Raw genomic sequence first — 18,892 nt, 5'->3', positions numbered from 1 at the left:
TACACAGAGGTGTTTTTAGGTTGGAAAACAAACAAACAAACAAACAACTTTTGTTTTCTATCATCCAACCCCAGAAACAACCTCATTATCCTTGGGCGGGTAAGTGGGCGTATTAGATTGTTTCACGTTGTTGGAACAAACCCCTCGGGACGGAGGAGTGCTCTATGCGGAACAGGGTTTAAGGTGTTCCTGGTGCAGGAGGCCTAAGGGCGGGGCATCTGCGCACCTGCTCTGGGGCTGCCCCTGGTGGACGGGGCCACAGCGGCCGGAACTCGGGGGGGGGGGGGGTGGCCTCACTTCCGGAATCACGCTTGAGGTACTGCTCTGTGGCTCCCAGGCAAGGCTTGGTGACGGGAGGGCCGAGCTCCATGGCCTAATTACCCCTCCTCTCAAAGGGCGCCCAGCACTGGGGCTCTGGCTATGCTAGGCCCTTCCAGCCCAGCCGCTATTCCTCAAGGCCGGGTTTTCCGATTCTGTCCATCTCCTTAGCTCTTTCTGCTACAAGCTAGATGGCCATCTTGCTATCTTATAGTTCTCTCCCTCTCTCTACTATTTGTTTGAATTCAGGGCCTCCTTGCACTTTCTCAGTTTGTATGCTCAAATGGCGCTCTGCCATTTGAACCATGGCTCAAGCCTGACTTTTTGCAGTTGTTTCTGGAGATGGAGTCTCGTGGACTTTCCCGGCTGGATTGGCTTTGCACCTGGATCCCGCTTCCTGAGTAGCTAGGACCACAGGCATGAGACGTCGGTGCCTAACTCATTTCTTATCTCTTAATCTGTGTGTGAAATGATATTTATACCGTCCACTCCGTTTTTCGTTTTCACGATCACAGTATTTTACTTCTAAGAGTGGTATCGGGTTTTACTTGGAGTCTCCCTGTCCTGTTTTCTGATTATGAGAACACATCTTTTAACAGTGTGGTGCAAGTGTTGGTGAGATTTAAATTCTCGTGGACTGTTGATAGACAAAAAGCCCACGGTAAAATGGCGGGTAACAGTAGTGGCTACAGAGACGGGGTGATGAAGTTTACATGACAACCGGTTTCTTGCTCCAGTGGGCTTCGGAATGGGTGAAGAAGGGGGCCGGTCAGACTTCTCTCCTCCACTCCGCCCTTGCTGACCCGGGCTCCCAGGAAGAGTCCATGCCCATTCCGTAGAGAGGAAGTGTCTCTTCCTGGCCTGCCACGCGGTCTGCGGGCTGCAGGGAGCTCTGGGCTCTGGGATCCGGGGAGGCTGGGTTCACACAGTTCACACCGCTGCCTTCCGCAGGGAGCTCTGGGCTCCGGAGGCCCCTCACCGCAGCGGAGGCCCTTCGCGGCTCCGGGAAGTGCGGGGCTCCGTGACGTGCAAGAGGTGTGCCCAACGGGGGGCTCTGGCTCTGTGTCTGACTTCCGAGGGTTCTGGGGGCGCGGGGCAAGGAAGTGGGGACGCATCTCAGTACGGACCGAGGGTCAGCGGCTTTACATCTCAGACTAGAATTAAAAGAAAGCAATGGAGATGAAGTCTGACGATTTGCAGCTGGATCAAGTGGTAACAAGGGGCAAATTATCTTCATTTTAGGAGGTCTTTGTTCTCTCTCTCTCCCTCTCTCTCTCTCTCTCTCTCTCTCTCTCTCTCTCTCTCTCTCTCTCTCCCCTCTCTCTCTCTCTCTCTCTCCTCTAGGGGCTGGGAAGTCTCAGCCCCCTTTTCACCCTCTTCCTTATCACAAGCTTCTCTCCGGAAATTTTTTTTTTTTTTTTTTTTGGCCAGTCCTGGGCCTTGGACTCAGGGCCTGAGCACTGTCCCTGGCTTCTTCCCGCTCAAGGCTAGCACTCCGCCACTTGAGCCACAGCGGCGCCGCTTCTGGCCGTTTTCTGTATATGTGGTGCTGGGGAATCGAACCTAGGGCCTCGTGTATCCGAGGCAGGCACTCTTGCCACTAGGCTATATCCCCAGCCCCTCCGGAAAAAATTTGATATCTCATTCTGATAGAAAAGTGAGAATGATAAAGCTTGCTGTTGCGAACCTGCAGTTAACAGAAATGTCCACCCTAAATTAAATTTGGCCTTCACCAGGGGATCTCAGGCGCTTGGCTTCCTGGGAGGGAAAGTGATTGGGGGTGTGCAGGGCTGTTAGAGCCACTGCAATGGAAGCAAAGGGTGGATTGTGTCCTCCTGGTGAAGGGAGGGAGGGAGGGAGGGAGAGAGGGACGGAGGGACAGAGGGACGGAGGGTAGGTAGCAGGGGTAGGTGGGGCCAAACACTCACCTTCCGGACGGTGTAGATCCAGTCAAGATAGGCTGTGACCTTGGTGTACACTCCTGGGGTGCTGGGACCCCCGCAGCCATGGCCCCAGCTCACGATGCCCACCACCTGCCACTGGTCAGACTGGTACATCAAGGGCCCCCCACTGTCACCCTGTGAGAGGCCAGAGCAGGGGCTGCTGGGAAGGGAAGGCGGGGCAGGGGTGGCCCCTCCCCTCTCCAAGCTGAACTGGGAAAGGACCTGCCCTCGCCTCCCTGGTCATTTTGGTCAATGCTCTTTCTCCCTGGGGCCAATGGGGGGTCCATCTGTGGTCAAGAAAAGAGTTGGTGCTGTTAGCACCTTCTCCGTTCCCAAGTTTCCTTAGCAGCTCCGGGGAATGCCTATTTTTGTGCCAGTTACCATCTGGGTAACTGAGATTTGGTTCCTTTGGGGAAAGAGAGAAAGATTCTTGTGCTCAGAAAGTTTAGAATCATAAGGGGCGGGGGATCACTAAACAAATAACAAAAGAAGAGAGCATCATCATTGCAAATGCACTTGCTGGGTGCCTCAGTAAAGCAAAAGAATGGCCGTGTGTGTGGCCCCTCATCTTGAGTGAGGGCTTTCATGGCTGCGAGTTGGGGAGTAGGCTTAAGAATCTTCAGATAAGCTGGGCACTGGTGGCTCATGCTGTAACCCTAGCTACTCAGGAGGCTGAGATCCGAGGATCATGGTTCAAAGCCAGCCCGGGCAGGAAAGTCTGTAAGACTCCTATCTCCAATTAACCACCTGGAAACTGGAAGCAGAGCTGTGGCTCAAAGTGGTAGAGTTCTAGCCTTGAGCAGAGACTGCTCAGGGACAGAGCCCAGGCCCCAAGTTTAAGCCCCATGACCACAACAGAAAAGAATCTTCAAACAAAGGGTTCTCCAGACCGCCCCCCCGAAGCCTGGTGGTGGGGTGTGCACAGACCACGGAGCAGTCCTATGACCGTGTGCCACGGCTCAGCTAGCATGAGATTTCCCCTGTTCTCAAGCAGGACAGCGGCTTAGGGATAACCACAGTGATAAGAGCCCTGACACACCTGTCCCGAAGGGGGTCACAGTCCTGTGCGTGATGAGGGAGGGGAGAGGTGATAGAAGGCAGAAGGTGAGCAGTGTCATCTTTGTATGTGAAATGGACATGTATAATCTTTCTGCTTGTCTAGACCCAGCCCTCCACCCATTGATCCATCATTTCCATGGATCCATCCACGACCCTTCATCCATCCATCCATCCATCCATCCATCCATCCATCCATCCATTGATCCACCCATCCATGACCCACCCATCCATCCATACACCCATCCATCCATCCACCCATCCACCCATCCACCCATCCATCCATCCACCCATCCACCCATCCATCCACCCATTCACCCATCCATCCATCCATCCATCCATCCATCCATCCATCCATCCATCCATCCATCCATCCACCCATCCACCCATCCCTCTACCCATCCACCCATTCACCCATCCATCCATCCATCTATCCACCCATCTACCCATCCATCCATCCACCCATTCACCCATCCATCCATCCATCCATCCATCCATCCATCCATCCATCCACCCACCCACCCATCCATCCACCCATCCACCCACCCATCCATCCATCCATCTACCCATCCACCTGCTGGGCTAAATCTATCCTCTCCTTTGTGGAGAGACCAAGCCTTTTATTCCCTTATGTGTTCCCTATCATTCTCTCCCTTGGCCACCTGACCTGCAGGTGATCCAAGGTGGAATGGGGCCACAGGTAGCCTTGGCTGGTGTGTGGCTGCGAGAATGCCCTCCCCCTCCCTATACTCGCCAAGGAAGACAGGTAAGCGTGGGCTCTCGGAGAAGCTTCAAGAGCTTTCTGTTTATTCAAGGGAGGGGCAATCAAACTTATAGCAGTAATGACAAGGGAAGGAGAGGGACTGACCAGGTGCTAACGACAGGCTAATGAGCATGTCCATCACAGTGATGTCACGGAACTTCCCACAGAGGCGGAGGCCACAGTCCCCCAAGGCCCGGCCTCTTGGCTCAGCCGGCGCCGTGGTGGCACACGTGCTCACAGACGAGTGGCGGAGGCTGGTATGGCTGCCTCTTCCGGTTTCGGACCCGGAAGGAGGTGGGAGTGGCTAGCGGTCAACAGTCCCAAGTCTTAAAGGCATAGCCATCCCCTACATCCACCCATCCACGATCCATCCATCCACGATCCATCTACCCACGACCCATCCATCCATCCATCCACCCATCCACCCATCCACCCATCCATCCACCCATCCATCCACGATCCATCCACCCATCCACCCACCCATCCATCCATCCATCCATCCACCCATCCACCCATCCACGATCCATCCACCCATGATCCATCCATCCACCCATCCACCCACCCATCCACCCATCCATCCACCCACCCATCCACCTTCTCATTTGTCCGTCTACCTACTATTCATTCTTCACTTGATCTTAGCCAAAAGGCTGAGAAGCAGTCCATTTTTTTTTCCAGTCAGAAAAGAGTTTATTGGGGGAAGAGCCAACTGCTGGCCCACACAAGATGGAGGCGCATGGAGACAGAGGGGAAGGAAGAAGAGAGAAAGAGAGCGAGCGAGGGAGGACTGGTATGGAGCCGGATTGTATAGGGAATGGTGGGACCACCAGCGGAGGGTGGACCCCAGCGGATACGGAGGTGATCTCGGAGCCCAGGGACCCTCTCACTGCCTGAGGAAGGTGTGACCAGGGCGGTTCAGGATGTGGCCTCACGGACAAGGAAGTGACCTCAGAGTCTGGGGTGCTTTGCTGACTCACAGTCAGGTGGTAATCCATTTCTTAAATGATATCCTTTTGTTTTGTACCCAAATAGTGCTTGAGCTCAGGGTTTTATACTTGCTCAGCTTGCTGGCTCAGCTGGCACTCAACCACGTGAACCACGCCTCCAGCCGAGTTTTGTTTTTTACTTTAATACTGGTTATTCTGGAGATGGAGTCTAGCGGACTTTTCTGCTCAGGCTGGCTTTGAATCGGGATCCTTGGATATCAGCCTCCCTTCTAAGTAGCTAGGGTTACGGGCATGAGCCACCTGTGCCCCGCCCGTCCTCTGTATCTTTATCTGACTCTATTCCTTCTTGTCTTCCCTGTCTTCCTTCATCACACAGTGAGTGCCCACTCTACGTGAGGTTTCGGGTAGGGCAGCCAGCTTCTAGGTTTTCACATCTCTCTAGGACCTCCATCCCTGTTGACGGAGTTTCCCATGATCCTTGGAGGACCCACCTGGCAGGTGTCCACGCCGCCATCTGGGAGGCCTGCGCACAGCATCTGCTGGTTCACTTCCCCCTGGTAGGCGTCCTCCGCATTGCACCGGGCGCTGTCAATCACCTGGACGGTGGCCTGCAGCAGCGTGCTGGACATCTCTGGGTGGAGGGAAACATAGCCGCTCTCGTTCTTGCCTCCAGCCTCATCTGGGTTAAATTCTCTAGGTCATCAAACTCTTGGCTGCTGTTGAACCTTGGATCATTGAGCTTCCCATCATCTCTGAGAGCTTTCTCCCTCACACCAGGACGTCTGTCGCCCTGTAGTCCTGAGCCCAGGACTTACCTCCATTCTGCTCTGTAAAGCCCCATCCAATGACCCAGAGTGGGGTGGCTGGAGGGAGCTCTTCATCAAAGAAGGGTAAGCAGATGGGCCAGACTGTAGCTGTCAGGAGCGGGGTGGGGAGGGGGGTGGGGAGGGAGGGAGAGAGAGAGAGAGAGAGAGAGAGAGAGAGAGAGAGGGAGGGAGAGAGAGACATGTTGTATTAGTGATTGGTTTTTTATTTTAAGTATTTTATGATGCTTTGACATGTTGGGGATCTTGCTGGTCTAGGAATGACTGGGTTATTTAATTCCTAGAGATAATAATTATAATGATAACTCCATACCTCAACCACCTTCTTTATCTAGCTCTCACATCAAGTTAAAATTTGTTCCCTGTCCTAAATGACCTCAGGGGCAATTATTAGACCAACTTGAGACCAACTTCTATAGCCCAGAGGCTCATTCACACTCTCCAGCCTCAAACATGCTCAAGCTTGCCTGTCCAACCTGGCCCCTGGCTTTCTGTGGCCCCAAGGTGGAACCCCGGTTGTTTCCCCTCCCTCTTGTCTGCTGATGGAGCCAGTGACCCCCACGGGGCCCCGTGTGAAGTGAGGACTCTGAGGAGTAAATACTTCCGTCAAAGATTGCCGTTTCTGTGACTGCCACCTCGACAAACCTCCTTAAAACAAGTGTCAGGATCAAGGCTCAGGAGAGCCTCCGCTAAGCCCTCCCAAGATCCTACCAGCATTTCTATGACATTTCTTTTGTGGGACGCAAATAGACATGACATGAAAAAAAAAAAAAAGGATCCTGTGGTTCTGTGGTCAAATAACTTTACAAAACAGCTTCTTTAAAAGCTTCTCTTCTCAATAGATTATTGTGTTTCAAGAAGGAAACTGTCCTATAAAAATGTTTCCCAAATGTATCTGATAGTAAAACGCTCTCTTCCCTAAAGGATCTCGTGGAACTCACTGTTGGAAATGCTCTACCCAAAAATTATTCAGTATAAACCTAGCCTATCTAATAGAGTTATTCAAAGAGTCTACGGGCTGCCGTAGAAGTAATGAGTTCCCCATCACTGGAAGAAAGCAAGCAGGGGCACAATGCTCAAGTCGGCTGGGCCTTGGTCGGGGCTGGGGAATAAACTGGGTGGTTGTCATGAAGGGCTTGCACCTCCAAGACTGAGCTCATCTCTGGTCCTCACTTGAGGACCAGGCTTGGAAGGATTTCCGGGAGGTTGGCCTGTGGGGTGAGCCGGCGGCTGGAGGGGGCCCGTGACATTGGGCTCATTGGTGAGCTGGAGACAAACAGGCAAGCTGAGGTGGTAAGGTCAAGGTCCCTTAGCGAGTGGAAGGCGGGATAAGGTAGGAGGCCCCAGGAGCCTCTACTCACCTGAGAACGTGAGTGGTTGCTGCAGCTTTACGAGCGCGATGTCCTTCTCCTTGGGGTACAAGGGGTTGTGTTCAGTGACGAAGATCTTGGCCACGGGCAGGGATGGGAAGCTGCCCAGCTGGTGGGAGCCCGCCCTGACCTTCCAGTTGGACACATCCAGGTACTTCCTGGGAGCAGAGATGCGTTCAGGCCCGACCCGAGTGGGCGGAAGCTTTGGCCAAGGGTCAGGTTCTTAGAGGCCGGGGATTGGGGTGGTGGTGGGGTGCTATTGCCTTAGGAGGCGATAAGATGTTGGAGGATGGGGGTGGCAGAGAAGAAAGTCTGAAAAACCACCTTTCAGAAGACAGACTCTCAAAGGGAATCTGGGCCTGGCGTTGGCGGTTCACGCCTGCCATCCTAGCTACTCAGGAGAGCTGAGATCCGAGGATCGCGGTTCAAAGCCAGCCTGGGCAGGAAAGTCTTCGAGACTCTCATCTCCAATGAACCAGCAGAAAACAACAACCCAGAAGTTGGAGCTGTGGGCCAAGTGGTAGAGCACCAGCCAGAGTGACAAAGCTAAGGGACAGTGCCCAGGCCCGAAGTTCAAGCACACACCAAAAAAGGGGGAGGGGAATGAAACGTTCTCTCTTCTCCTCAGTGAACCTGGCATCGGTGTGTGCAGATTTACAGGTCTTGACAGAAGCTTGGAGAAGACGCCCTGGCCTAGACCCTCTGCGCCGTAAAGGAGGTGGCGGGACCCGGCAGACCGTTCATCCGGGCACGGCTTCGCTCTTGTTCCTAGCAGCGCTCATTAGAAGGCATGGGAATGAATGCATGAATGGGTGAATGAATGAATGGAAGCGGAAAGGGCCTGCCTGGAGCTCTTCCCAGGGACATGACCGGGCGTCCATCTTCTGGACTGAAAGGGACTCGCTGCCCTGACCACTGTCTGCAGAGAATAAGGGAGTGTCGGGGACCCAGGGGCCGACTCCCGGAAGACAGGCCGGCAAGGAGGAAAGGCTTTGTGGAGTGCATGGAACAGAGCGGGTGGGGGTGGGGACGTTGGGAGGTCAGACATGGTGACCGGCACCTGACTGTGGTGCCCAGGGCCTGGCAGGGGCTGGCATCAGAAACGGAGCCCCTCCTGGAGTTCTGCCCGCCCCCCCCACCCCCCGTCCCCCGTCCCCCGTCCCCCCCTCCCGGCCTGCAGCGGGGTCTCACCGGAAGCAGTGGGCGGCGGTGAGGATCCAGTGGGCGTCGAGGACGCTCCCGCCGCAGACGTGCTGGTGCTTGTACTGCAGGCTCACCTGCCACGGCCAGGACTCCACCGAGGCCTCCTCCCCGCCCACCACCCGCGGGCTCTTCAGGCTCCTCCCGCACGCTGGACTCCGGGGGAGGAAGGGAGGACGAGGCGGTGAGGCCCTTGGGGGAGGGGCTGCCGCTCCCAGAGCCCCCACACTGTGGTCTGTCCCCCCCCGTCCCCCCCTCCCCCCGCAGGGCCCTGCGTGGAGAGGCCCTGGCCAGGCCTGAACGGTTCCTGGGAGATCACACCGCCCGGCTCTGGCTTCGGGCACGTCTGGGATCTCACCCACGGGTGTGTCTAGGGTGCTAGGGGTCTGTGACCGGCTAACCCACTGGGGATGCAGCATCGCCAGAGCCTGGCCCCTGAGAAGACTTCCCGGCTGCTCCCACGGAGTGACAGGAAGCGGATGCCTGCAAGCCACGTGGGCACCCGGAAGTGGGAGGAAAGTTCTAGAAACTGGATTTCCCCAGCCCGGGTGACTTCTTCCTGCTCAGGGAGGCTCCTCACTGGCCGTTTTGTTTTTCCTTCGACCTGGTTTTTACATTTGACCCTTGAACTCTTCTTGAATACCTCCAATCCCACTTCCCTTGCCATTCAGTCCTTTGGGCAACCCTCATTCTCCCTCTCCCCCCAGTAGCCCTTCCCAGGGGAGAGGCTGCTACCCTCTCCTGCCCGCCTAGCCCTGGGCCAGGGAGGGGCCTTCCGGACACCAGCTGACTTCCAGCTCTTCTTGCTGCGTGCCACTCAAAGCCCCTTTGCCGGCCGGGTAGGGTCCTTCCCGCTTCCCGCGGCCTCTGGCTGTCCGGTCAGCTGACCTGTGTGTGGCTTCTGGCAATGGTCTGTGTATTGCTGCACTGTGATCCCCAAAGGGCTGTGTGTGTGAGCCTGGGAACACCCCAGAGGTGGGGCCTGGTGGCTCCTAGGGCACTGAAGAGCTGAGGTGGTCCTCATGGGGTCCCAAGGCCTTGTGACGGGGGTTGTTTCAAGGCCGAGGCGGGGCCTGGCATTGCTCTCGGGCTTCCTGCTGTTCCTCTGGCTTCCTGACCTTTTGCTCTCGCTCCTGCCTCTGCTAGTGTGCTCACCAGCCCATCCTCCATGCCGCCCTCACCAGAAACCAGAACCGATGCAGCTGCCTGACTGTGAACTTTCAGCCGCAGACGGAGATCACTCAACCTCTTTTCTTGACAACGTTAACCTGCCCTCCGTGTCTTGTTACAGTAATAAAAACAAGTCTATTCATGTCATGGGCTGTGATGTGAGCAGGTGGTAGAAGGAAGTTCGACCATGGGAAGGATACTGACCTACAAGCCCAAGGGCCAAAGGGAGTCTGGGAGATGAAAATCTCCCTGCTTAGGGCTGTCCCATACCCCAAACCCTCAGGAATAGAGTATACTCACCCAGGCATTGCAGAGAAACCAGGGAGCCTGAGACACAGGGTCTGGAAGAGAAACCCAGGGCTCTGTAGGTGTTGCTTTTCCCTTGGCTGGGAGGCAGGGGCTCAGGCCTTCTGGTGCCAACTCAAGTCCCCTCCCAATGCCCGAGACAGCTGCCTCCTGAGGCCGATAGAGAGACAGGTGCAACTGGAGATGATTTAGCCCCATTATTGAGCCCCTTTCAAGTGGGCTGGTTCCTGCTCATTTCAAAGCCCTTCCTGCAGCTGGAGAAGGAAGACGGCGGAGGCCAAAGCAGAGTCTCCTACACTGCGGCCTTTCCAAATTCAAGGAGAGCAGGCTTTTGCCGGAATTTCAGGCAAACCATCATTCTCCCATCAGCCCTGTCTTTTTTGAAATTTACTGCATTGAGTAGGCAGCCCTCCACCGCATCGCTGAATGCTAAAAAGTCAGCATCACGGAGCCTCTTAGCTGCAGTGTGGCCGATTTCCGATAGCTGCCCGGCTCTGATGCGGGAGTGCAGTCTCCCTGGGGAATGGGAAGTGGGTTGTCCCCGCTGGGCCTGGACCACCTGGCACAGGGGTGGTGAAGGACAAATTGACTTTGAGGGTCTTGCCTGTTGGGAATCTAAAGGAATAGCACAAATGCACCTGGCATCCCTCTGCGAGTTGACAGAAAGGTGGTGTTATTAGCCTCCCTGCCTTTGGGTAGGACGGCACCATGGCCCAGCCCGCTACCGTATTAAGGAAAAGGTTGGTGGGACCTGGGAGGTGTTGATGGTTCATGCCTGTCATCCTAGCTATTCAGGAGGCAGGCTGAGAGCTGAGGGTCATGGTTTGAATTCAGTCCATGAGACTCCTATTTCTAATCACACACACACACGCGCACACACACACACACACACACACACACACACAGGAAGAGCTGTGTATCAAGTGGTAGAGCACTTTGACCAAAAACATTTAAGGGATAACCCTGAGTTCAAGCCCTAGTATTGGCATTTTAAAACAATTAACAGAAAACCTCTCAGGACTGCAATTCTCTAACTGGGTATTTAGTGGTCTGCCTGGCTAGTTCCTCCTGCTGTCTAGCTTGCTTTGGGGCAGCTACCGAAGCCCCTAGGTGTCAGTGGACCTTTGTGAGATGACCGTGTCTTCTCGCTTACCCACTTGAGTTCTGGACCTGAAGTCCCTGGTTGTTTTCTGTAACTGGAAGAACAATCAGGTTCTGGCCCGGCCTGATCTCCACTGCTCTGAAAGATGGTTGGCTGCAGTAGAGAGAGAAGGAGGAGCTGGGGAGGAGGCTGGAACAAGATGGCCGGAGCAGCCCCCACTCCAGGAGATGATGGCTGAGAGGGTGGGGAGAGGGGAGGCAGGAGAGCGCGGGGGTGGGGGTGGGGTGGTGGGGGGAGGTCTTGGTTAGTGGGCAGGGCCTGGTGGGCTATAGGATAAGGTACGTTTCCTTGGCAATCTAGGACTCAGCCCTGGGCACAAAGCCGCTCTTCTAGAACCTGGCGTTCTGGAGAAATCGAGATCCTCTTTCCTGACACCCAGCTCTGTCCTTGTTTCAAAAGTCCCAGAATTCTCCTCTGGCTCCCTCATGGGGAAGGAGAGACAGAAGGGGTGAAGAACTCGAATGCAGTAACCGGTTCTGCACAAGAGGCAGCTGGCCTGCTTTTGACCATGGCCCCCCGGGAGGCAGGACGGGCCGGGGCCTGTCCTTAGATGAATGCACACAAATATGATCCTAACTTGGACTGTTCTCTTCTTTCCTTTCTGTCAATCTGTGTTTTCTTTCACGCCCAGGAGTAGTCTTCCTTCCTCCAGGAAGCCTTCCCTGATCATTCCAGTCCTTATGACTCTTCCTTTACTGGACCTGCCTCTTGTAGCTCATTCTCTTCTTCCCTACCCCATCCTGCAGGGATAAGGTCGGCCCAGAGGGCCAGGGTCAATCCGTGGCCCTTGCCGAGTGACTCATGCTCAGGTAGGAATGTGAGCACCCCTGGGGGGGGGGCCCAGGTACATGGAGACTCTTGGGCCCAAGAGGACCAGCCTCTGCTTAAAGAGCGCTTGTGACCTGAGTCCTTCTGCTGGCTGTGACCCCGGGCAGGCCTCATTCCTCCCCTGGGGCTGCGTGAGCCTCAGTTTTCACCCCTAAAGTCATGCATGGACCAGACCGTCCCTGGGGTTGCTCCCACGGGGATCATCTAGGCCTGGAGCCCCGGGGGCAAGAAGGGCCTGCAAGCCGGGAGGAGGAAGGAAGAGGAATCAGTTCCAGAGGAGGGACAGAGCGGGAAATGGACACGCCCAGGAAAGCTAACCTCGGCCCACCAACTCTAACCAACTGGAATCCTGCATGATTCTAATGAATTTCGCTTCTGCAGAGCACAAGGAGCCGGGGGGTCAGGGCCTCTGTGATCTCAGAGGGGTGGAGATTACAGGAGGCACCTGGTGCCTGGCCGAGCTTCAGCTGCTACACAGTGCTGGGCCCAGCTGAGGCGAGATGGGGCAGGGCTGGGGCAGCCGGAGGGCAGGGCAGCATGTATCCGGGTGCCCTTCTGCTCCACTTGCCAGGGTCCTTTCTAGAAGGGTCTGGGAGTTGCCCATCTCCCCTCCCCTGAGGGTGAACAACAGCAGAAAGCTCATCCTCAGAGCAGCTGGGAGCAGACGGGTTGGTGATGGATTGGTGATGGCCGCCCGGAGCAAACCTCTGAAGCCCTTATGGCATCTACGTGGGAGGGTTCTGTGATTGGCTGGTGATGTCTGCCTGGGGCAGGTCATTGCTGCCTTGGCTCTGGGCCCAGTTTCTTCGACTCCCGAAGGGGTTTGGGCCCAGCAAGAAGGGGTTATCCCACCCTGCAGCAGAAACCGCAGGTTCTGTCCCACCTTTTCCAGGTAGGTTCTTAGAGTGATCACTCTCCCTCCCGTATAGATAAAGCCCTGGATTCGAGAGAATTACTCAATGCACAGAAGACGGAGACCAGGGCTCTCAGCCCCAGCTAGGCTTTCCTTCTAGCCCTCTACCTCCAGCTTCTTTCTACCTTAGCAACTTAGGAACTTTCTCTGAGCCTACTTGTAACACAGAGGTAATAATAGCTGCACTTTGGGTTTTCTGCCAAGATCAAATGAATATAAATACAGATCATGCTAATTACCCCTCATATAATTATATACCTTCCACCCACTCCAGATTTGGAACTGCATTTGCAATTTGCTGAGAGCTGGCCTTGAGAACACTGGGCCGGGACGAAGGCAGGCTCGTCTCCACTGGTTTCAACCAATGGGACATGGCGTAAGTAAATCAGGCTGCTGTCCCTCTGGTCTGGGCCAGGATGGAGTGAGGGCGGAGGAGAGCGCTTCAGAGGGGCTGGACGTGTGTGTGTGTGTGTGTGTGTGTGTGTGTGTGTGTGTGTGTGTGTGTGTGGTGTTATTACCCCCCCCCCCCACAATATGTAGTTGACATTGTTACCCCCAGTTAACTCTTGGTTTCTTTTGAACTTAGGGCCTAGCACTCACTAGGGGGCGCTCTACCACTTGAGCCATGCCCCCAGCTCTTTTTACTTCAGTTATTTTTTCAAATAAGGGCTAATGGTTTTGCTCAGGGCCGGCTTCAGAACTCCCTGTGACCTCTGGGCAGCAAGGATAATAGGGGTAGACCACCGCTTGTGGCTTTTGTTTGAGATGGAGTCTCCATGACTTTGTGCTCCGACTGGCCTCCAACTCGCCTGTCCCAATTTCTGCCTTCCACGTAGCTACGATTACAGATGTAAGTCACTGGGCTTCCAGTTCACTCTTGAGGAAGCCGGAAGAGGAAGATTTAACTCCACATTGCTTGTACATAAAAATGATGGGGAGGAAGGGGAGCAAAGAGGAAGGAAAGAAAGAGGGAAGAGACCGCTGTGGGGGTGGGGGGGGGTGGGCATGAGGGCCTCCCGTGGCCTGGCTGGGTACCTGTGATAGCCCATCTGTCCACAGGCTGTCTTGGCCAGTGCTTTCGTGAAGTTGTCAAAACAGGCGGAGGCCCAGTTCCCCGTGCCTGGGTCCAGTACTTGTAGGGTCGATCGATCCTTGGAGAGGCGCACTGGGGGTGGGGGTGGGGTGGGAGGAGGGGGAGGAGAGGAGTCAGTTGGAGGGTAGAACCCTTTGGGCCCAGCCCTTAAGAACTCATCATGAACCCAGGCTTCCTCAACCCCACCCCGGGGCCCTGACACTTTGAATATCAAGGGAAGTTCCGCCATTTGACTTAGTCTGTTTGAGCCTCTTTTTCCTTCTTTTTTTATTTTTTTTTATTTTTATAAAGTCCGTGGGGCCTGAACTCAGGGCCTGGGTGCTGTCCCTGAGCTTTTGTGCTCACGGCTAGCTAGTGCCCTTCCACTTGGAGCCGCAGAGCTGCTTCCTGTTTTCTGGTGGTTATAATTGGCGGTAAGAGTCTCACCAACTTTTCTGCCCAGGTTGGTTTCAAACCACACTCCTTAGATCTCAGCCTTCTAAGCAGCTACGATCACAGGCTGGAGCCTCTTTCTGAATGGTGGCTAAGTGGAGCAAGTGTCCTGGGGTCAGTCTCCATGTGACCTATTGACCTGGCACCCCTTTTGGGTCCTATGGGTACCTAGTATGTCGTCAATCACCCCACCTATGGCTCACCTGGCTTGCCAGGCTGAGCTACTTCTTGGCCAGGGATGGGGGTGTTTCTCCACGTAAGGTCAGAGGGAGGGGAGGGGTGATGGACCCTGCTGACATTAAGATGGCAGTGCCCTGAGGTATTAGACTTGAATCAGTAAAGGCTCCATCACTGGTCTCCGGAGCCCTTTCTCCTCAGAGCCCAAGGTCGAGGTGGATCAAGCCTTGATAGCCTAGTCCAGGAAGGAAGAAGATGGCGTCGATGCTCAGCGCATCTTCCTTCTTGGAAGGACCGCTGACTGGCTAAGCGGACTTTTCTAGAACCTTTGAACCAAGAGTTTTCAGAAGAAGGGGGACCTCTCCGAGGCTGTCCCCAAGGTCTAGCTCTCTCTCTCATGGAACCAAGCAGCATTCGGCAGGCTCCGTTAGGACTCCCTGTGCCTCGGGGCCCGCCTCTGTCCCTGGGTGTCCCTGCTCTCCCGAAGCTTGTCTGGCTGGGGTGGGCAGATGCCACTGTGACCCCGATGGTTGGTGCCACGCGGGTGTCCCGCGGTGCCCGCCCCTGTGGTCCCTCAAGCCCTGGGCTCACCTGCCACCGCGGGCCTCTCGGGGAAGTCCTTGACGCAGTCTGCCTCGTCCTCTCCCCGGGCGCAGTCGGGCTGCCCATCACACAGCTGCTTCCTCGGGACGAAGGTCAGGGGGCCGTGGCAGATGAAGTAGTATTTACTCAGGATCACCTTGACTGGAAGGCAGAGGGCAGGGCCCGGTGGGGAGGGCCGGGGTCAAGGGGGCCAGCCTGGGGCAGGGCTGCACTGGGAGAGGGACAGGCTGGGTTCTGTGGCCCAGGCCCTCTGCCTGCTTCCGGGCCTCGGCTCCCGAGCTGCAGCAGCTGGCCCCGTACGTACGAGGTGGCAGAGGAGTCGAGTGCGAATGGTGGTACTGGGGCGCGGAGGACCAGGCCCTGCCAGCCTTTTCTCCCCACACGCTGACTTGGGACCCTTTGGTTACCGACGGAGAGGCAGAAAGGGGACTTGGGTCCCAAGGTCTGGTTCCGAGTCTTAGCTCCGCCACTTACTGAACAACTTTCCACCACTCACTCGCCCCTGCGGGGCCTCCGTGTCCTCCTCTGTACAATGGGACTTTCCTATCTACCTCGCAGGCTGTTGGGAACAGGCTCTGGGCTGGCTGTTGTCAAAGTGTCTTATCATGGTGGGTGTATACGTCTAGAGGCTGGGGGTTTGATCTGAGATTGAAGACACAAAGGTGTGGTTTTCGTTTTGAGTTGTTTGTTTCCTTCCTTTCTTTTCTTTTCTTTTCCTTCCTTCCTTCCTTCCTTCCTTCCTTCCTTCCTTCCTTCCTTCCTTCCTTCCTTCCTTCTTTCCTTCCTCCCTCCCTCCCTCCCTCCCTCCCTCCCTCCCTCCCTCCCTCTCCCCCTCTCTCTCTTTCTTGTGCTTGTGGCTCAGGATTCTGGGGAGTCGCCTTCAACTTCTGTTGTTCTTTTGCTGTCTTGGGTCAGTGGGAATGTCTCTGGTCTTCCTAGTGCCTCAGCAAACAGGCAGTTCAAGTGGTTTCTTGGGTGATCACTCTCACCCAAATATGCCTGGGAAAGAAAGTCCTCTTTCCCAAGTCACTCCAGCCAATATCATGCCTAAGAGCAGTGGCGCGAAGTCAGCAATGGTCCCAGCCTGTCAGTATTCTAGCGCTTTCTGCACTGTTCCTCATGGCTCATGGCAGCAAGCTTAGGAGACAGGTGTCGTGGCTAACTCCATTACCGACAGGGAAACGAGGTAGAAAAGGTGGGCTTTCTGTCCCAATGGTTCCCCGTGCACAGATGGTACAATCGGTACCTATCTACCTTCCAGAAGAAGCCCATGGGGCAGCTGGCTGGCCTAGGGGGTCACAGCTGGAGTGGGGCCAGGGAGGAGGAGGGCAGGTGTTTCCTAGACCTTCCATGTGTTCAGGAGCCAGAGGACAGCAGGGTCTCCTTCGCTCTCTGGGACAAAGACGGGCGACATGGTCACCGGACAAGAGCTCCAGAAGTCAGAAGGTTGGTATAGCCTGGTCCACGGCTGCGGGTTCCAGGTGGAATGGTGGGTGGCAGTGAGGTCATTGGGGGCGTGGCCCGGTGAAGGGGATTGTGGGATCCCAGTCCCTTCCTCGCTTTTGCTTTCTGGCTCACGCTGTGTTGTTTCTAGGCCTTAAAATAGCAGAGCCAACGGATCCTAGCCTGCAGCCTCCAACCCTGCCAGCGGTGCAGGTAGAGAGAGGCTCCCGGAAGGCCGGCCATCTCCAGGCTGATGCACGCCCCAATGCCCACTTCGGACCAACTTGGTTTTTATCTAGGTCTTCCTTTGTGCGTGCGAGTTCCCTGGTGCTCACAATGCTCGCAGAGACACAGAGCAGTTTACGGGGGCTGGCAGAGCCCGGATCCCCCTCCTAGAGGTCCTGATTCGGAGTTAGGGCCCCCAGGCACGGACTCAGTCCCAGGTATGGAGAGGAAGAAGACGGCGGGAACCGTTGCAAACTCAGTGTTCATCTTCTCTGTCACAGAGTGGGCTGCTGACTGCCCCGCCCCCCCCCCCCTCGCGACCTCGGGCTGAGGTGGGGAGGGGGTGCCGTCCCCCCCACCCCGGGGCTCCCTGTGCTTCCCAGCCATCCCTCAGCTGTCACTCTGCAGAAGGAGGAGGGGAGAGGAGGAGGAGGAGGGGGGGGGAGCGGGCGCCCCTGCAATTGCCCGCGTGGGTTTGTGCCGTGCGTGTCGACGCCATCTGGGGTGGAAGCCATGGCGGGGGGGGGAGGGAGGGAGGCTGAGTTCACCTCCCCCCTTCTCTCCTTCAGAGCACGGGTGCCTACACCGCGCTTCTCCTCCCCTCTGGAAACTTCTGCACATGCCCTGCCTTTTCCCGTGGGCCGGCGGGGGCGGGGCTGTCACTCACTGAGATCCCGAGGGAGGAGGAGGAGGCCGCCACACCCCGGGGTGATGGCGGGGGGGGGGGGGGGCGGGGGGAGGGCTGTCACTTACTGAGGACGGCCACGATGACGACGGTTACCAGGCTGAGCAGCGCCGCGATGGTGGGGACCCCCACCCGTTTGAAGGTCTCCAGGCGGGTGCGGGGCTTGCGCCGGGGGGCGGCGTCTGTGTGGAGGTTCACTGTGCCGGGAAGGGCTCGTGGCGGCCCGGGTCTGGGCCCGGCCCCACCCTGGCTCCCGGCCGCCCTCTCCCGACGCCCTGGGGGCGCGTTGGGCCACCGCTGGGTGGGCCGGGCATCGGCGGCAGGTGGCCCCTGCGCCTCCTTTTTGCTTTCGTCAGGCCTGGCCGTCTTTCGTGAGTGCACATGAGCTTGTGGCCCATGCCAACGCGGCTCGTCTTGCCCTAGCAGGTTCTAGCACATTCTGCCCTGGGCCTGTTTGACTGGCACCTGTCACGCAAGAGGCCCAAGCCACACGGACAGTGCTGGGGTTCACACCAAGGTGTTGTGCCCTTGTGAATCGTTTTCTTGACTTCCCGACTTAACCTTATTTCTAAGGATATGCTTTGATTTTTAAAGAGCACTTAGTGATGGTACGCATCATGGGGTACCCCGTGCCATTTGCATGTATCATTGCTTTGTGGTGGGAGACGTCAAAATCCCCTCACTAGTCGTGTGTGTGTGTGTGTGTGTGTGTGTGTGTGTGTGTGTGTGCGTGCCGCTACTAGGGCTTGAACTCAGGGCCCAGGACTGGCATACATGTGCATATACACACAATAGTAATAACAATATAAAAATGCAACATTCCAACACTTCTCAGCCTCCTTTCTCACTTTCTTTTTTCCCCAAAGCACTCGTCCTCTCTAACATTGGCTGCATGTTAGGTTTTCTCTACTGCATTTAACATGTCTGTTTTCTTTATTTTTTTTTTTTTTCATCCTGATCTCGGAGCTCAAGCTCAGGGCCTTGCTCTCCCTTGGACTTGGCTTTTTCACTCACAGCTGACACTACCCATAGAGCCACACCTCTACGCCGGGCTTTGTTGTTGTTGTTTTTTGTAATAGGAAATAAGACTCTTGGGTTCCAATGGGGTCCTCAGATCTCCGCCTCCCGAGTAGCTAGGATCGCAGGTGTGAGCCACTGACCCCTGGCTTTGTCTGTTTTCCGCCTTTTCCATTCCCTCCTTGGAATGAAACCAGCAGGGAGAGAACTTTGTGTTTGGGGCACAGGGCTGCGGTCCTGCCCATTCCATTGCGGAAGGAGTAATTGTCCAGTGAACAAAGCGCTCGCTCTTGGCCCCGCTCTGCTGAAGCACATCCCACCACTCGGAGTGAACGGAGCCACGGGTCTAAGCTCTGGCCCTGTCCTCTGCTCTTCAGAAGCAGAGAAAGGCATCCCGCCAGAGCCTGGTGTCTCCCG

General features: G+C 55.9%; 1 protein-coding gene across 1 annotated transcript; it reads right to left on the bottom strand.

Annotated features, from left to right (window-relative positions):
- Positions 1-1,366: 1,366 nt before the first annotated feature.
- Tmprss4 (transmembrane serine protease 4) lies at positions 1,367-17,856 on the bottom strand. Its single transcript, XM_048340757.1, is given in 13 exon segments — positions 1,367-1,472; positions 2,247-2,396; positions 5,519-5,658; positions 6,497-6,499; positions 7,213-7,379; positions 8,413-8,572; positions 9,892-9,932; positions 11,051-11,152; positions 13,836-13,965; positions 15,094-15,246; positions 17,527-17,596; positions 17,599-17,640; positions 17,704-17,856. Coding segments are annotated over 13 exon segments (1,323 nt in total). The 3' UTR covers positions 1,367-1,460.
- Positions 17,857-18,892: the final 1,036 nt, after the last annotated feature.

This window comes from Perognathus longimembris, chromosome 3 (genome assembly GCF_023159225.1).
Source record: "Perognathus longimembris pacificus isolate PPM17 chromosome 3, ASM2315922v1, whole genome shotgun sequence".
In the NCBI taxonomy this organism is placed as follows: domain Eukaryota; kingdom Metazoa; phylum Chordata; class Mammalia; order Rodentia; family Heteromyidae; genus Perognathus; species Perognathus longimembris.
Note: the sequence above shows the minus strand (reverse complement) of the source record. Positions and strands in the feature narration are given on the sequence as shown.